The sequence below is a fragment of the Melozone crissalis genome, unplaced genomic scaffold (genome assembly GCF_028551555.1).
Source record: "Melozone crissalis strain CALT ecotype California unplaced genomic scaffold, PUWL_Pcris_2 ptg000023l_1, whole genome shotgun sequence".
Lineage (NCBI taxonomy): Eukaryota > Metazoa > Chordata > Aves > Passeriformes > Passerellidae > Melozone > Melozone crissalis.
The window spans coordinates 6958916-6975197 of NW_026535801.1; the positions used below are offsets into that span (position 1 = coordinate 6958916).

The 16282-nt window shown below is 46.3% G+C and overlaps 1 protein-coding gene across 3 annotated transcripts in view; it reads left to right on the forward strand.

Annotated features, from left to right (window-relative positions):
* The first annotated feature begins 1773 nt into the window (after positions 1-1773).
* Positions 1774-16282, forward strand: part of IKZF2 (IKAROS family zinc finger 2) — a 111365-nt gene continuing 96856 nt past the window's right edge. For 2 of the 3 annotated variants that reach the window (XM_054278257.1, XM_054278259.1), the window contains exons 1-3: positions 1774-1960; positions 4687-4735; positions 5512-5616. In XM_054278257.1, coding sequence (XP_054134232.1) covers positions 4702-4735; positions 5512-5616 — 139 coding nt within the window. In that variant the 5' untranslated portion in view covers positions 1774-1960; positions 4687-4701. Of the gene's footprint in view, positions 1961-3355; positions 3392-4686; positions 4736-5511; positions 5617-16282 lie in introns of all 3 variants that reach the window. The other variant, XM_054278258.1, reaches the window with a different exon arrangement.

Consider the following 16282-nt stretch of genomic DNA (forward strand, 5'->3'; position numbering starts at 1 on the left):
GTGCTAATAAAACCTGGGGTTCACCTTGTCTCTACCAACAATATTGTGCTTGTGTGTAGTGAGAGCAAGAGTTAAGGCTTTTGCTTCAAGATTTTGTAGTTGAGATTTTGCCTCAAAGCAAATTTTTCCAGTACCTAGAGCCTTTGATATACAAAGAATGTGGGTACGCAGTGATGGTGGTACTTCCATCAGCGTTTGTCTGAAACTCAGTGGCAAAATGCAGGTGTTACTCTCCTTTGGTACCAGTGAAAATCAAGGATAACTCTTCCATTATTCCCATCAGTTGCTCTGTTGGGTCAAAAGGCTCAAGGGTGTATGGGCAGCCTGAATCCCGATGCTTTCTAGTGCGTACTTGCTTAATTTTGCAAATTGAAATGTCATCATTTCAACCTCAGCTTCTCAATGGGCCATAAACTCTGGTGCCTCATGATGGCATTACCAGGGTCACCAGCGCCCAGCAGCTCAAAGAGAAGAGAGCAGGACAATGCTGTTGGCACCTGGTCCAGGACCTGTGGAAAGCAGGGAAAACTTCTGTGAGGAAGCATAGCAAACATTCACCCTCAGACATGAGGGCTGGGCTGGGGAAAGCCCCTGAGGGGATTTGAGGGGGTGTCCCCTCAGTGGGGGGATGTCCCCTCGCTGTGGGAAATACTCGGGCTCATTCCTTCAGCCTTGGCTGTAAGGCAGCGAGAGGATCTCCCTCAGGACATTAATCCCGGTTTTGACACTTTTCCCACACACCGACTTCCCGGGACCTGGCTGGAATGCCGTATAGAGGCTTCACTCGCACCCGGGCCGTCTCCACGCGGAAACTCAGCTCGTATCAGCCGCGAATGTTTAATTAAGTAACACGCCGGGCCGCCCCCCGGGCGGTTATAAATACAAGTGCTGAATCATGACTCCGCCGGTGCCTCCGCCCGGCCGGCCGGCGGGAGCCCCTGGGCGGCGGCTGCCGGCGGGATGCGGGGGGTGCCCGCCCTGAGGGGCCGCGGCCGTGCCCTGAGGGCGCGCGCTCCCGCCCGCGTGAGGCGCGGGGCGCGCACTGTGGCGGCGGCGGCGGCGGCCGCACTTGTCCTGTAATCGATTGCCGAGCGCGCTGAGCGGCCTCGCGCCGGCTGCGGGCGCCCGCCCCCCGCCGCGCCGGCCCCGCGGGGGCTGAGGCGCCGCGGGGCGGGAAAGGGGTCTGAAGGTGGAGGGGGGAGCGAGTGTGGGAGTGTGGGGGACTGAGCGTGAGTGTGTGCGAGGGATGAGTGTCCGTGGGATTGTGTGTGTGAGGGACTGAGCGCGAGTGAGGCAGCGAGTGTGTCCGTGTGAGAGACTTTGAGGGGAGACCTGAGTGTGAGGGAGTGAGCGTGTGTGCAGGGCTGAGTGTGAGTGAGGGAGTGACAATGTGTGAGGGACTGGCTGTGCGTGAGGGAGAGAGTGTGAGCCCATGGGGGAGTACTGAGTGTGAGGGAGGGAGTGAATGAGTGTGCGTGGGTTTGAGCCTGAGGGAGGGACAGTGTGTGTCTGGGGGAGTGTGTGTGAAGGAGGAGGTGTGTATGGCTGTGAGGGAGTGCGCGTATCTCTGAGGGTGTGTGTGTGTGTGTGTCAGGCAGGGTGTGCGCGGATCTGTCTGTGAGGGAGGGAAGGGAGTGTGTGAAGGAGGGAGCGAATGAGTGTGTGTGTCTGTGTGTGTGTGTCTGTGGGAGGGAGGGAGAGAGGGAGGGAGAGCGGCCGCCGCCGCCGCCGCCGGATCGGTTTCTCGGGGTTTGACCAGCTGTCCCAGGCTAACCCTCTGCTCTCTGAAGATGGAGGAAGTAAAAACAGGATTACCCTTAGCTACGGCTCCTCCGCCGCCTTAGTCCCCCCACAGCCAACTGCCGTGCACAAACACACCTCCACTGGGCAGAGGGAGCCGACACTAATAAACACACAAACAAAAGGGGGATGGAACTGACTCACTGCCTGCGCGGCTGAGGTAAATCTGCGCCTGGCTTCTTATTATTTCTTTCTTTTTCTTTCTCCCCTCCCTTCCTCCCCTCCTCTCCTCTCCCTCCCCGGTCCCCCCTTCCCCGGCGGGAGGAGGGACAGCTCCGTTCCGGGGCCGGCGGGACGCGGGGCTCGGTCCGTCCGTGCGGGTCTGTGTGTGCGGAGGGTCCCCGAGCCGAGCGCGGCTGTGCAGCATCCCCGCGGGCGCCGATGACTTGTTGCTGTTAGCTCAAAATATTAAAAAAAAAAAAAAAATTAAAAAAACCCCCCAACAAGCCAAGCAAACGAAAAACCCCCCACGAAGAGCAGAAGGCAGCAGGGGCAGAAGCCGCGGCGGGTCTCGCCGGTCCGTTACCCAGCCCGGCCCCGCTGCCATTTCCCTCAGCGCCCGCCGCCACCTGCGCGCCCCCGGGGGGCTGCGGCCTGCGGCGGGGACGAGGGGGGAAAGGGAATAAAATGACAAGCGAGGCAGGACTTCCATGACTTTGACAGGTTGTGGCAGGGGCGGGGAGAGGCAGGATGAGGCGCGGAGCCCGGCGTCGCCCAGGGCCGGAGCGGCGCTCCGGGGAAGTTGGCCCGGCTTTGCTGCGCGGGGTGTGAGTGCGCCCGCCGGGCCCCCCTCTTCCCATCCCGCCCCTCATCCCCCCTTCTCATCCCGCCCCGCAATCCCTCCGCTCCCCCCCGATCCCGTGGAATCCGTAAGGAACCGGTGGATCAAGTTTTCCTCTCTCTCTCTCTCTCTCTCTCTCCGCGCTAGTTAATCGCATTGCTGTAGCACCGGCTGACCTCCCTCCCTCCCTCCCTCCCTCCTCCCTCTCCCTCCTTTTTTTTTCTTTTTTTTCTTTTTTTTTTTTTTGTTCTTCATCTTCCTTCAAAGTATGTGCCATTCCTGAGCGAGTTTCCCCGCCGGCTCATCCCGGGGCTTCCCGGCTCCCGGCTCCGCATGCCCCACCTGTAAGTGGCGGGGGCGAGTTTCTCTGCCCTATCCCTCTCCCCTTCCCCGTCTCTCTTTCCCCCTCCTCTTCTCCCCCCGCCTTTAAAAAACGATTTTTTAAAACTTTCTCCATCTTTATGTGTCTTCAGCTCGAGCAAAACTCTCTCCCTCCATTCCTTGTGGAGAGGCTCAGCAGCTGGGATTTGCCATCACCAGCCTAAAAATGGTGACCAAACTTTTTCTTTTCCCTCTCCTCTTCCTCCTCCTCTCCCCATTGAAGAAATAAAAGAATAAAATTCAAGCTGTGTTTTAATTTAGGTTATGGATGTTTCTGTGTTTCTTTTTGTCTTCCTTTCTCTTCCTCCTCCCTTCCTCCCCTTTCTTTCCTTCCACTTCATTGGCTGGGATGATCTTTCCCTGTTGCTTCTGATGTTTCTTTCTTTTTCTCAGTGTGTGCCTGCCTACCTGGACTAGGGGGAAGATAAGGTAATTTTGAAGGGCTTGAGGAAGTGGCTTACCTGTTCTGAAAACTTTTTTTGCTTTTTTTTTTTTTTGAGATTTCTTTTTTAAGAGTTGTGAAAATCAGTAATTGAAGAGAGTTTGGTAGCAGCTAGGCAGGTTGAAATGTAAGTGTTATGTTCTGAATGCCTTGGGAATTTGATCTGCTTTATACCAAAGAAGAGCACAGAGAAAAGTATTTATTTATTGGGGGAAAGGCAGGGAGTGGGGAGGGAGGGAAGGAAAGAGGGTTAAGGGAGGGGGAGGGAAGTGGTTTTGGAGACAAGAAGTGAAGCTGCCTGTTTTCCAGTAAGTAATGGAGAAATTCCAGGAGCCAGGGCTAAATATACTTGGCGATCAATACAGAAATGGCTCATTGTGAATAATTTAGCTGCCTGGTGCAGTGAGAGTTTTGAAACTAAAGGCAAAAAAAGAGGCCATGGAGGGAGAGAGGAAATAAAATTTTCCTCTGGTCATGTCAGATTCTTAACTTTTCTACTTAAAAGAACATAGTTATGATTATTGATCTCTCCTTTTTTTTTCTTCTCCCCCCCACAATATATATCAAATGATAGCTAGGGGGTGTCATTCTATACAGTTACTTGGGTTTCGGGAAAGTAATAGCTTGTTCTGTGTCAGCAAAGTGCTTCCAGAAACTTTAAGATTGCTTCACACCACAAAATGCGTGATCTGGGAGTATGAAATGTGATGTTTGGCCCTGTGCTGTGGCAAATAAATAGGGTTAGAGTGAACAGGTGTGTGTACAGGTGTGTGTGCACACAGAGGTGTGGGACAAAGCTGGAACAGCTGTGTCCAAGGGGAATGGACACGGGAAGGTTTATTTTGTTTAGACCAGGAGGCAGTGTCTTGTAGTGTGTGCGAAAAGAGCAATTGTCAGTAATATCCATATCCTCAAAGTCTCTTCTGGCTGCAGATAATTGATAGAGCATTACCATCCCAGCTTGAAGAAACAAGAAGAAAGTCAGGAAAAAAACCTCTCAGACCAGGCAAAAGCATGAGTGGGGCACAGAGAGAGAGAGGTATGGTCAGACCAGGATGATCCAGGTGCCACCTGGGCAGGGGCAGCTGCATGTCTGCTCACATAATTTACAGGAAGAGTTCAGTGATTTGCAAACGAGCACATGCAGTGCACTTGTGTGTTTCTCTAGGCAGTGGTTGCAACAGCAATAAAATGGGCAACTACTTAGGGCTTTAAGTAAGTTTAATCATTTAATGGTTGATACTGACAGGCGTCTCTGAGAGTGTACTTTTCTGCCTTGCAGCACTGCACTTTGACTATGGAAGCAGAGGCTGTTGATGGATATATTACATGTAAGTAGTCATTTTGATTATTCTGAATTGCTTTTCTTTTCCTACTCTCCCTTGTATAATGCAGAAACCTGAAAGTTTAGCTTGCTTCTGCACAGTGTCTGCATTGACACTGAATTAGTAGCATTTAAATATAAATTCTCTGTATGACTGAGACATGCATGGGGATGGGGTGCATGGGTGATTATCTCTAGGTTTAAATATTTGCTGGGGGTGAATGAACTTTGCAAATTAGAGAGAGTTGTTCTCCAGAAATTCAAACTGCAGCCAAAAACTTTTTATGCCTTTCTCTATGTTTTCTGTGGGGGGGGGGGGGGGGGGGGGGGGGTTGTGCTTTTTAACAGTCAGTTAATCCAGAGCTTTTGAGGGAAGGTCGGTATGAATTACTATTCATACAGACCCTATGAAGGTCTGGTGAATTACTATTACTAAGACTAATTACTACAAGTCTTCCCTTGCCCAGCCTGGATTGTCCCTGTCTGCTAATGGAAAAGTAATCCTAACTTACTTAAAACCAACAGCTGGGACAAAGTTTGCCACAGGAGTCTGAGTAACAAATAGGGTGCTGTTCAGACAGTAGCTTTGAGGGGGCTCTTAAAATCAGCCAAATGTTATTTGGGCAACTGAGAGGTGTGAGAGGCTCTGGAAGACGCCGCTGGTGAAGGAGGGAAGGGCAGGGGTGAGGAGAGCGAGCGGGCTGTGGCTCTCGATGTTTGTGTATCTCTCCCGAAGAAGGGATACAAACTGACGAACTGACGGGATGTGTGTTGTGCTCGCAGGTGACAATGACTATTCGCCTGAGAGGGAGCACTGCGGCATGGCCATCGACCTCACCTCTAGCACTCCCAATGGGCAGCACACCTCCCCCTGTCACATGGCAGGCAGTAAGTCTCCTCTTAAGCCTGGTTCTCTCTAGATCAGGGTTGGCTTGGCTTGGTCTGGTCCTCCTGGTCCTCGCTTTAGGTCCTAGCCACTGCTGTTGGCATTGCTAACAACAGAGGAGGACAGGGAAGAGTTTCTTTTTGGTTTTTTTTTGGTTCTTGTTCGTGCTGGTGTCTCATCTAAACATGAATGGGATTGCTAGTCTGAGCTATCCCAAGGTGGCATTTGAGAGCTGGTCCGTACCTGCTCCAGGTAGGAAAACACCAGGGTTGACTTGTGCTAGTTTTGTTTCCTCAGGTTCTGAAATCCAAATAGAAATTGTTATTATTATTACTACTGTTACTTTCTTTGCTTCCTGAAACAGCTTGAAGTAGCTTTGTTTGAAAACAAACAAATTTTATTTACAAAGCTAAAGTTGATTTTAACAAACTGAAAGGAGTTTGGTTTAGAATGTCGGGTAGAAACTGAGAGTTTAGTGAGTCTGCACAGAGTGTCAAGAGCTGATAATATTTATAGAATTATTCTCCTGTTCTATATGGGAGGTGGATAAATGTGGTTTATGCAATTTCATAAATGCAACAATCTTCATTTTCTGTGTGTGAGTGCCCAACCTTGTTTAAGTGTTGGCTACAGTGTTACAAGATATTTACCTTAATGTAACCTCTGCACTTATAGTCCTGAAAAAATGTAGCGCGCTTTGCTTTCCACATACTTTGTGTTCCTTTCTCTGATACTAATTTTCTTTCTGGTTGTGTGTACTACAGATACATATTTATCTATTTAAACCCAGGGTTAGTATAATGCCTTACAAGAGCCTCTGAAAGAGACAGAGTTTCTAGGGTTGCTTGTTTAAAAATGCACAGCCTTCAGAGTCTTTCTGAGAAAAAGATGTTACTTTCCTTTAAGAATCCTTTCCTCTTGCAAATTACGGGTAAAGCGCAGTTTTATGAGCCTTTAAACTGAGGATTATTATGAAGATCTCTCAATTATATACATGTTGCTGGAGAATATGATTTCTAATACCATGGACTGAACTTTATATGACAACCACCCATAATTCAGCATCTTTAGACAATTCCAATTGTGCTGCACTGGGATTCAGATATACTTTATTATGTTGTAAAAGTTTTACTACTCACTTTCTTCATTTTCTTTGTTTCCTTTTTATTAATGGGAAGGCTTCATTGGAAGGGGAAAAAAGTATCTGTGTTTTAAATCTTCTTTATAATCTAGACTGAAAACCAAAGTCAAATTAGGAATAAAAAGATCTAGAATGAAGTCATGCAAAAGGCTTTAACACACTCAGTATTTTCATGTTCATTGTGTTAACATTTTCAATGGTTTTTAAACTTCATTAGTTTTTTGCAACACATATGTATCTGCAGCTTTGGTGGATATCTTATTTTTTTAAGAGGAGCTTTTTGGCCTATCATAGGTGTCTCAAATGCTTTGAGATTAGGATGTGCTGCTGTTGAAAAATTAAGGGCTCTGCCACGGTTTCCCAAGCTTCTGAAATTTATTGTAATTTATTTACTCTTTGCAGGCTTAGGATTGTTGTGCAGAGAGGCGGCTTGTGCTGCCTTAAACATGGAAGGTATTGATCAGAGATTGTGGGATTTTGTGGCAGCTGTTACATTGGTTCATTTAAGGTTTTTGGCCAAATCTTGAATCTGGCATGTGTAGGCTAAATCGCCAGGCTGGGCTTTAGAGCTTTCCACCTGTTTTGTGGGGCACAGGAAATCCTTTTAAAGGTGTGGTAGCTCAGGGGCCTGTACCTCTTTTTGAAAGCTCTTTTGGGTTTTCTTTTTGGTATTGTAAAAGGAAAGATAGAGGTGAAATAGCTGTTTGAAATATTTTATATGAATTTAGTAGCTCCCAGTGGACTGACCCATCATCCATTGTTTTAGGTAGAGGCAGTGGCTGTGTTCTGTTTCAGACTGGTTTGATTTTCAGGGGGTTGCTGGAGATTAAGTTGGCTGATGTTGGCTGATGTTACAGCAAAGCCCAGGATGGGTCATCCTGGCTGGGTAGGACCTGGGAGTGAAGGAGGTGATACAGGGAGCAGACCCCAAATATTTCACTCCTGGATGGGTTGCCAGTCACTGCCAGAAGCGCATGGCCCTCTTTGGCTGTGTGCTCTGGATGTGCACCTGCAAGGTAGAGATCTAAGCTTTGACCTTTGTTCTTCTTGCCTTCCACTGAATTGTTTTGAACCACAGCTCTTAATTTAGTCGGAATTTGTGTCTGGCTCAGGAGGAGAAACACCAAAAGAAGGAAATTTCTTGGATCTGTGCTGAAATGACTGAGTAGTGCTCTCCCAGCAACAGCAAAATTATGTGCTGGGTAAAGAGTTTCCTATGTTCATTAGCCCCTGGCAATCTGTGTTAGTAGTTCTGGCTGGTTTACTGATGTTTTCGGGTTCTATTCCAAAAGGGTTTGGGTCGAATATTTTGGCTGCTGCATCCTTTAACCTATTGTCATTTTCAGGTATCTAGATGGTATTTGTAGGTTATGGATGAGGATGACACTCAATTTTCCTTGTGAATGAGATGATCCTGAAAGATGAATCACACTAAATCACCTGTCATAGCTAACTGATGATCTTACATATACCTGCCTTTAGCAGAGCACTGCATGTGTGTTGGCAGATGCTCTGTTCTAAAATATTTCACTGTAGTTTTATGTAAGCAAAGATTTAAAATACATGTAAATAGTCAGACCGAAGAGGTTGATAGATCATCTCACTGTTCTGTACAGCAAAAGATGAATTAGTGTTACACCTGCTGAGTACAGATGATATATTTACATAGCCCCAAATCTGGAAGTCCAGGTTTTCTTTTGATCTTCTGTAGGAAAACTCTTACAAAGGCTGACAGGCAGAGCTGGGTGTCACAGGCTTGCTCAATTAACTTTGTGTTGGTACTACAGAGTTCCCTGCATGGCCCTAAGCCCCCCCACAGACCCCACAGAGTTCAAGGGAGTCTGCTCTGTTCCTGTCCGTGAGTGCTGAACTGGGCTGTGAGTGATCAGAAACCTCCGAATAGGAGCTGGCATGCTAATTAAAGGCTAATGGGGAATCCTTATAAAAGAGGCTTTAAAAAGAAATAATTCCCAGTCACCTCCCCACAATGCCACACTGAGTTCTCACTCCAGTTATTAGAGATATTTTTTTCCTGTAGGTTAAAATGGACTTAGAGGAATGTCTGCTTTAGAAACTGCAGGGGCACAGTTGTTCAATTAGTTGACTCAATCATTGCTTTGTTTAGGATGAAGGACACTTCTCTAAGATCACTGGCCTGCTATCATAGGGAAAATAGTAGCAGCAGCTATTAGCATCTGACAGTCAGCGACAAAGGCAATTTCCCCTTAAATTAGAGCCTTGACAGTGGGTGTCCCAGTTAACTTTCTTATCTTTGCTTTCATAGACAAAAGGAGCCCTTAAATGAAACAGAGGCAGAACAATCATAAATATCAAACCCAACATCTGATGTTTGAAACCGATTAAAATTGTGGTGTGCTTTCAGGAGGTGTTTATAGTAGCTGGAAGCGTTAGTAAGTTATGAGAATTAATTCATTAAGAGAATAAGCCATGTCGGCTGACTCTGCTGCTGCAAATAATGAGGTGATGGCGTTTTCTCCGTGGTGGGGAATGATTGTGCTGTCTGACGAGATCACTAATTGGGACAGCAGCCCTAAGTGGGGATGATTTCAGCAGTGCTGTTTAAAGAGAACTTGGGCAAGGTTTCATTATAATGTAGCCAATGCTATTTTACAAATGATCAGGGTGGACTGTCGGTTGTACTTTTTTTTTGTGGCATCAAAGTCCGAAATCTTTCCTGATCACTTTCATTTTTGAAGCCTGAGTTGTCATAAAACTACTGTTTTGTCCTGAGCGGAGAGTTACAGGTACCACAGCTGTATTGGTGCATCTGTAAGGATAAAGAAATGTAATTTTGGAGCCTAATTTTGGAATTTTCATTCCTGTTGGAATGAAACCGCATAAAGTTAAAAGTTGCTCTGTGCCTCAGCTCCGTGGCAAACAAGACTTGTCGCCACCAGAATTTACTCCCAGGCATGTGAGGCTGAACCTTGCTCTGGGATTCTTTCCTGGCTCAGGATGTGATGTGGGCATTTCAGTAGGATGAGGTGATGGAGGCTTTCCTTTAGGGAGGGTGGTTGCAGAGAGGGACTGAATCAGTGCTTTGAGGCAGTCACTCCCCTGATGTGTGCACTGGGGCATGAAGAATTCTGGCAGCCAAACTACTGTGCTCTGAGCTGGGGATTCAGGTCTCCTTTTCTTCCAAATATCTTGGAAAGTGCTGAAAAGTTGGACCTGATCACCTCGAGATGCTGAGGAATGTTCTTTCCTCAGCAGCCTTTAAGGAGTATGGTAGGCAGCATTTATTGGTCTGGGTATCTCCTGCCTTAGTGCAGGCAGGTGGACTTTTGACAGTCACTTCAGATGCCCTCTAGTCCTTTGTGTCTGACTTTGCAGCCTTGACACTTTGATTTTTTAGCACTCAGCTGTGGAATTGCACGGTGGTGCCCAATACAGATGTACCTGTGGTTTGGCAGGTTGAAGGACAGTGAAGATGGATTTTGCCAAGATGAGCTCAGACATGAGGGATGAGCTCAATAAAGTGTGGCAGGGAACTGTAAGATGTGAGCTCCTTGGGCACTTACAAGAGCACGGTCTTTGCTTCAGTCTTTTATCCTCAGACTTCCTGGGAATTGCCAGGGCAGTAGTGCTAATCAAAGTTTTACCCATTTAGCTTTCTTGGAGTTTGAGAAGAAAAAATATTAAATGGAAAGGCAATCATCAGGATTTTAACAGAAATAGAAGGGTTTTCCACACCTAAGAAACCAAAGCTCTGCTGTGTTTCTTGAAAAAAACTACAACCGAAACAGAGGAAAGGGTTAACTGGAAATTAAGCATTTCCTGGGATGTATCTTGAATTGTTATAGCTTTATCCACATCAGCTCAGATTTTTCACACTGGCGTGGTTAAAATCATGAAAAAGTTCCTCTGATATGAACTCTCTATGTAAACCAACCCAGAGTATGAAGTGAGTTGGTGTTTGAGTATCTGTAGCCCACACTGCAATGGTGAAGGGCTCCCCTGTGTGTTTTTCCCGTCTTCTGTCACAGTCCTGGCATTCCCTATGGAGCTGCACACTCAGCTGCAAAAACATTCCTCCCTCTCAGTGAGTGTTATAACGAGGGTGGAGTGAAATGATCAGTTAATCTCATTAAATAGGTTTTTATTCATTCTGATGGAAGTCCCTTGAAAGGTCATCTGCCAGGGCTTTGTTGCAGCACACACCTTCCTTGGGAAGCCTCTGTTATTCTCTTGGACTGTCAGGTTCAGTTAACTTTCCCTGGTACACACCCTGTTACAACACTGTGCTCTTGCTAGCTTTGTAGTCAGCAAATTTTCAGTGTTTGCTTCTGGAATTTCAGTTCCTTTTCAGACATGCCAACGAAAAGAGCAATCCTCATCTTCCATGAAATATGACACTGGATGACAAGGTACCTGTTGGAGGAGAGCGTTCTGTGTTTCCCATCCCTGAATCTGGGGGAAGGTGCTGCTCCTGTTGAAATCAATGGATATCTTCTCTCAGGAAATTGGTTCAAAGGCTTGTTTCTAGTTCCTGTGGGCCACAGGCTCTGTCTAGTCCTTCAGCTAAGTGATGGTTTGCAGGGCTAAGTTTTAGAGGTGGAAATGCAGCTTTTTGTGCTACCTTTGTGCACAGCTGAGGGTGAGCAGTGCTTGTCGTTCCAGTACCAAGAGGGGCACCCTGAAGGAGTGATTCCATTCTTTCTGTGAGGAAAAGGCAGAGCCTCCTTTTCTGCCTTTTGCTTCAGTGATCCCAGCGAATGAAAATCCTTGAAGAACCCACCTTGATACAGGTTTAAAATTGACCTGTTCTGAAATTCTGTAGAAAATTGAAGATAAGGCTGAGCCACTGCTCTGTGTAGCATCAGACCTGTTCCCAGCCCAGGTGAGGAGCCTGTGCCACAGCGTGCTGTCCCTTCCCTAGGCAGTGGGTGCTTGTTTGGGGTCCAGGCAGCTGACTGCTGCATCCCAATGGAAGGAAGCAGAGCTGGATTATCTCTGAGAAGCAATGAACATGACAGATACGGCTCTGGGTTAGGTCACCACAAGCCCACTTTTCCTCCAAATTCTGGTCATTGTAGGGAGTCCCTTCATGTTTCTGTGCTTTTTTTTTTCCCTCTTGCCTTTTATTTTCTGAATCACAGAAGCTGTAGATCACTTAGGGTGGAGACTTGGATGGTACATGTTAGCCTTTGTCAAAAGTAGGATTTTTTTACAATATCTTTTTGCTTAGGGGTTATTTTGCATTTAATTTTTGCAGCCCCACAATGAGATGCATTCAGAAGTACCTTAATACCAGTGCAGTTTTATTTCCTGTCCTGCACAGGAATAATTGTGGTGGTCCTAAAGTACCCTGTTGTGGTGTGTGTGTGGAATTTTAACTCTTCCCACACCACTGAGCACTGCCAGGTCTGTGTGTGGATGAGCCCCTATTCACACTGCCCAGCAAAATGTGCCCTTGATCTGGAGCCAGGTCCACATTACCGGCTTCTGCTGGCACTGCTGTGTCAGCCTGTGGCTTTGAAGAACTGTAATCCCTCACAGGCAGAGAGATGCTGGCAGAAGCTCCAGCTCTGAGCACAGCCCTGGCTGGCAGGGTCACCTGCAAGTGCTGTTACAGGTGTTACATTGGAAAGTACCGTAAAACAGCAGGCACTGTTCCTGGAAAAGCATGGGCTTGATTGATCCCCCTCATTTCTATGCTGATAGGTCATGTCAACTTCTGTGAATTAGAATGTCTTTTTGGGGTTTTTTAACTGACTTTTGCTCTCTCTCTGCCTCTTATTTTTAAAAAAAATCTTTTCAGTTTGGGGGTTTATTCCTGTAACGCTGTGTGGCCATGGCATAGCACCACAGAGGTAGTGGGCTCTGTGTGCATTGTATGAGCTCCTTTAGCTCATGGTTTCTCTGTGTTTGTCCTGTTCAGAGAGGTCACAGGGCTCTTGTTCTTCCCTTTGGGGAAGCTCAGGTTGGTGGTCAGATCCCCATGTTCTCTCAGGTATGGGTGTAGGCACACAGTTTGTGGTGATTGGGAGTGGGGCTGGGCCCAGCCTCATCCCCAGTGGGCACAGCTGTGCAGGACAGGTGAATGCTATTGAAGGGAACGAGCCATGGAGTGCCCAGGGGCACTGACCAACCACCAAAGGGAACAGAGGGCACACAGGTGCAGGGCATCAACAGGAGGGGATAAAAGGCTGGGCTGAAGAACAAGAAGGGCAGATGCTTGCAGCCTGCTGAGGTGCCCTGGTGTTACTGTGTGTGGGCAGTGCCTGAAGCCTTCTGAAGAGGTGAGGTGTTCCTGTATATGGGCAAATGCTTAAAGCCTTCTGCAATTGTGTGGTGAAGCTCTGTGCATTGTGGCCATCTCAACTGTGGCATATGCTGTGACATATGGAGGGGAGGTCAGTCCTAGGGCCAAACCATGCTCCCATCCCCAGTGTGGATAGTGTGAATATCTGTGTCTACCAACTGGTAGTAAAAAAAAAAAGAGGAGTTGAAGTGTATCATTCTCCTATACAGGTAGGAGCCCCTCTTAACAGACTGTGGGCTTTACACAAGTCATGAGCCAGGGAACCTGATTCACTGCAGACCTGTCTGCTCTCCCCACCATGGTTTCATGTTACTTGGAGAAGCTGCACAGACTGGTTTTTTCTAGCCTCTATTCCTGCTGTGGTGTTGGTACCTACCTCCTGTGAGGTTGCTCTGGGCACAGGTGTAGTCACTGCAGTAGGGGAGAGAGAAGGGCAAGATCAGTGTGAATATTCAGGTCCCTGTCCTGTCTGTGGCTTGGAGAACCCTTTGGAGGACTTGGTGCTACTGTCCACCCTGAAACTTCATGAGTGGGGTAGAAGATGCAGCCACACCTTGGTGCTGCTGTTTTCAGGCCCTTTGTCCTGGAGGTTGGATGTCTGAAATATTTTTCTAAGGAGGTAGGAAATCCTGAAGTCCATGAACCTTGTTTATCCACTCCCCTTGCTGCCTGTCCTACCACCATCTATTTTTGCTAGGAACCTTCTCATGCGAGGCGGTGAGGCAGGCTGGGTTTCCTCTGCAGCAAATGGAAGATCTGGGCAGGGCTTACGGGAGCGATGCTCCTTTGGCCGTTAAACCGCACTCGTGACACAGCCTTCCATTCCCATGGGGGGTTTTCTTGTTTATCCCCTCTGTTCTTCCACTTGAACAAAACTAAAGGTGTGTGTGCTGTGAACTTCAGCATCAGGCTGGGGTTTTCTCAGTTTTCTTCTTTTTAGTGGTGTTCTCCTTGCATTCCCCCTCTACCTTTAAAACCTCCCAGTTCCATCAGAAGAAAGTGATGTTGTCCTGGTTTTTCTCAAGGGGCATGTGTTCTCTCAGTCCATGAAAACAGATGTTGGTCAGTGGCACAGAGTGCTGACTGCACAGCCCTGTGATATGCTCAAGTCCATGGTAATTTTTCTCAAAATTACTCTTTGATTTGGGAATGCCTGTGTGCAGTTCTATGAGAATTCATACCTAATCTTTCCTAGATATCAACTCAGCTTTTGGACATTTTAGGATTCCCTTCACAAAAAAAGTTTATTTTTTAGGTAATGATCTAGCCATAAAACACAAACTGAGTGACTTTTTGGTAACTCTGTGTGCATCATTTAAACTTCAGCAGCGTGAATTAAATATCTGCTTTACTCCAAGGAGCAGCAAACAGCATGGTGTGAGTTCCCTTCTTTTGAAAATGAAAGAAATCGCTTCTTTCTGTATGAAAACAAGTCTCTTTACCCAGAAGAGACATGAGGTTTATTCATTTGAGGAAGAGTAACCTAATGTTCTCTTAAAGTTGTGGATGGTTTAAAAGCTTCCAGGAAAGAGTGGCAGTAGACTGAAGACCTTGTTCTGGTTAGCAGCCAGGTCTGTGATAGAGGGAGACAGCTCAAGCAAGAGAATAAAATGGTGTTTGGTTTTTAATCTTATTTCTTGAGAAATTGATATCCTGCAGGGTTTGCCTTGTCAAGATAACGGCCCCTGAAGGAGAATAAATCTTATTAATTAGCAGTTTTGCATACTGCTTTTAATTGTTCCTTCCTAGGTACAGGCTTTGTGTTGCATGTGCATTGCTGTCGTGGTGAGGGGCCTCTCTCCTGCAGCCCTGGAGAGTCTGCCTGAGTGCAGAAATATTTCAGAATACACCATTGGGCCTTAAATTTACTCAGTGCCTTAATCCTCATCACCTCTCAGATTTAGGCATGTCCTAAATGCAGCTGTAAGTAATAGTTTTACAGTTTAATCTCCCAAAATTGGGTCAACCCTACCAGTTGTTTTTGACCTTGTTACCAGCACAGGTAGTTCCTGGGTGAGTCTGACACATCTCTGTGCAGCTGGGTGGAACAATCTGGGGTACCAGCTTTACTTGAAACTCCTTCTTTGAAATTTTCTCCCTACCTTAAATACACAGGCCTTTATCACTGTAGGATATTATCCGTTGGATAATCTAAGTAATATCCCAATATTTCCTTGTTATATCACGCTTTTTCAGTTTTAAGAGCTTTACAAAGGATACCAGTTGAAGAGATACAAATGAGTGGACAGAATTTTAGGCTGAAGAGGTGGAGAAAAAGTAGGGAAATTAATCTTAGAAGAATGCAACTCTTGTAGGTGGGAGGCAGTCAACTTCGTAATTTGTGTATGTGACTGCAAATTGTCAGAGTATAGGTAGCTCTCAAGAGTTCAGAAGGATGTTGTGCTAGGTGGGTATGTAAGGGTCAGGCAGTACATAACATTATCAGACTGAGAGCTCTGAGTTTATTCTTGGCCTTCCTTTAAATTTGTGTTCTACAAATGGCATAATTTATTTTTCTAAAATCCCATGTACCTACATGTGAATCCCAGAGTGTTCTCATAGTCTGAATGCCATGACCCATCAGCTGCCCCCAAATTACCTAATATCAATAGAGAAGGTTGGCAGCCAAAGAAAAATAGAGGAAAATGTGTCCAGCCCTGGTTGCTGACAAGCCTATACATGTGCAGTGCAGTAATACAAATGGAAGGCACTTAGAGAGGGCTTCAGCCACATACAACAGAGAAGTACAGGCTTGAAAAATACTAGGAAAGTGCAATTCTTATAAAATGTAGAAGCCAGGAAGAGGAGAAAGAGGTATGTGAATTGTGCCTTGGCTGAAGGAAAAACTATTTAGCACCTCCCTTTTCAAATGTCATATGCATGGGAAAAAGTTGTTGGAAGCCAGTCTGTGCTAAGTTTGCTGCTTGCAAAACCTACTTTTTTTGTGAGATGTTTGTGCAAAATCACCTCTCTGCTCTGTCTGTGAGACCAGACATGAGTCAGGCTATCAGCATCTAACATGGTTTCAGGTTGCTGTCTTACTGCTCTTGGTCTAAAATGCTGGAAAGAAGTGTTTGCTTTTTTCTCACTTTTAAAGTGCTTCATTCATTTAATGTCATTAGTGCTATTGTTACTTAAATTTACCTTCTGACTGGTAACCATTAAATATTTATGGAGAAATCAATAGTAGTGAGATTTTTTTTGCTCAAGTAAATATATATCACATATGTACTCAAAACCA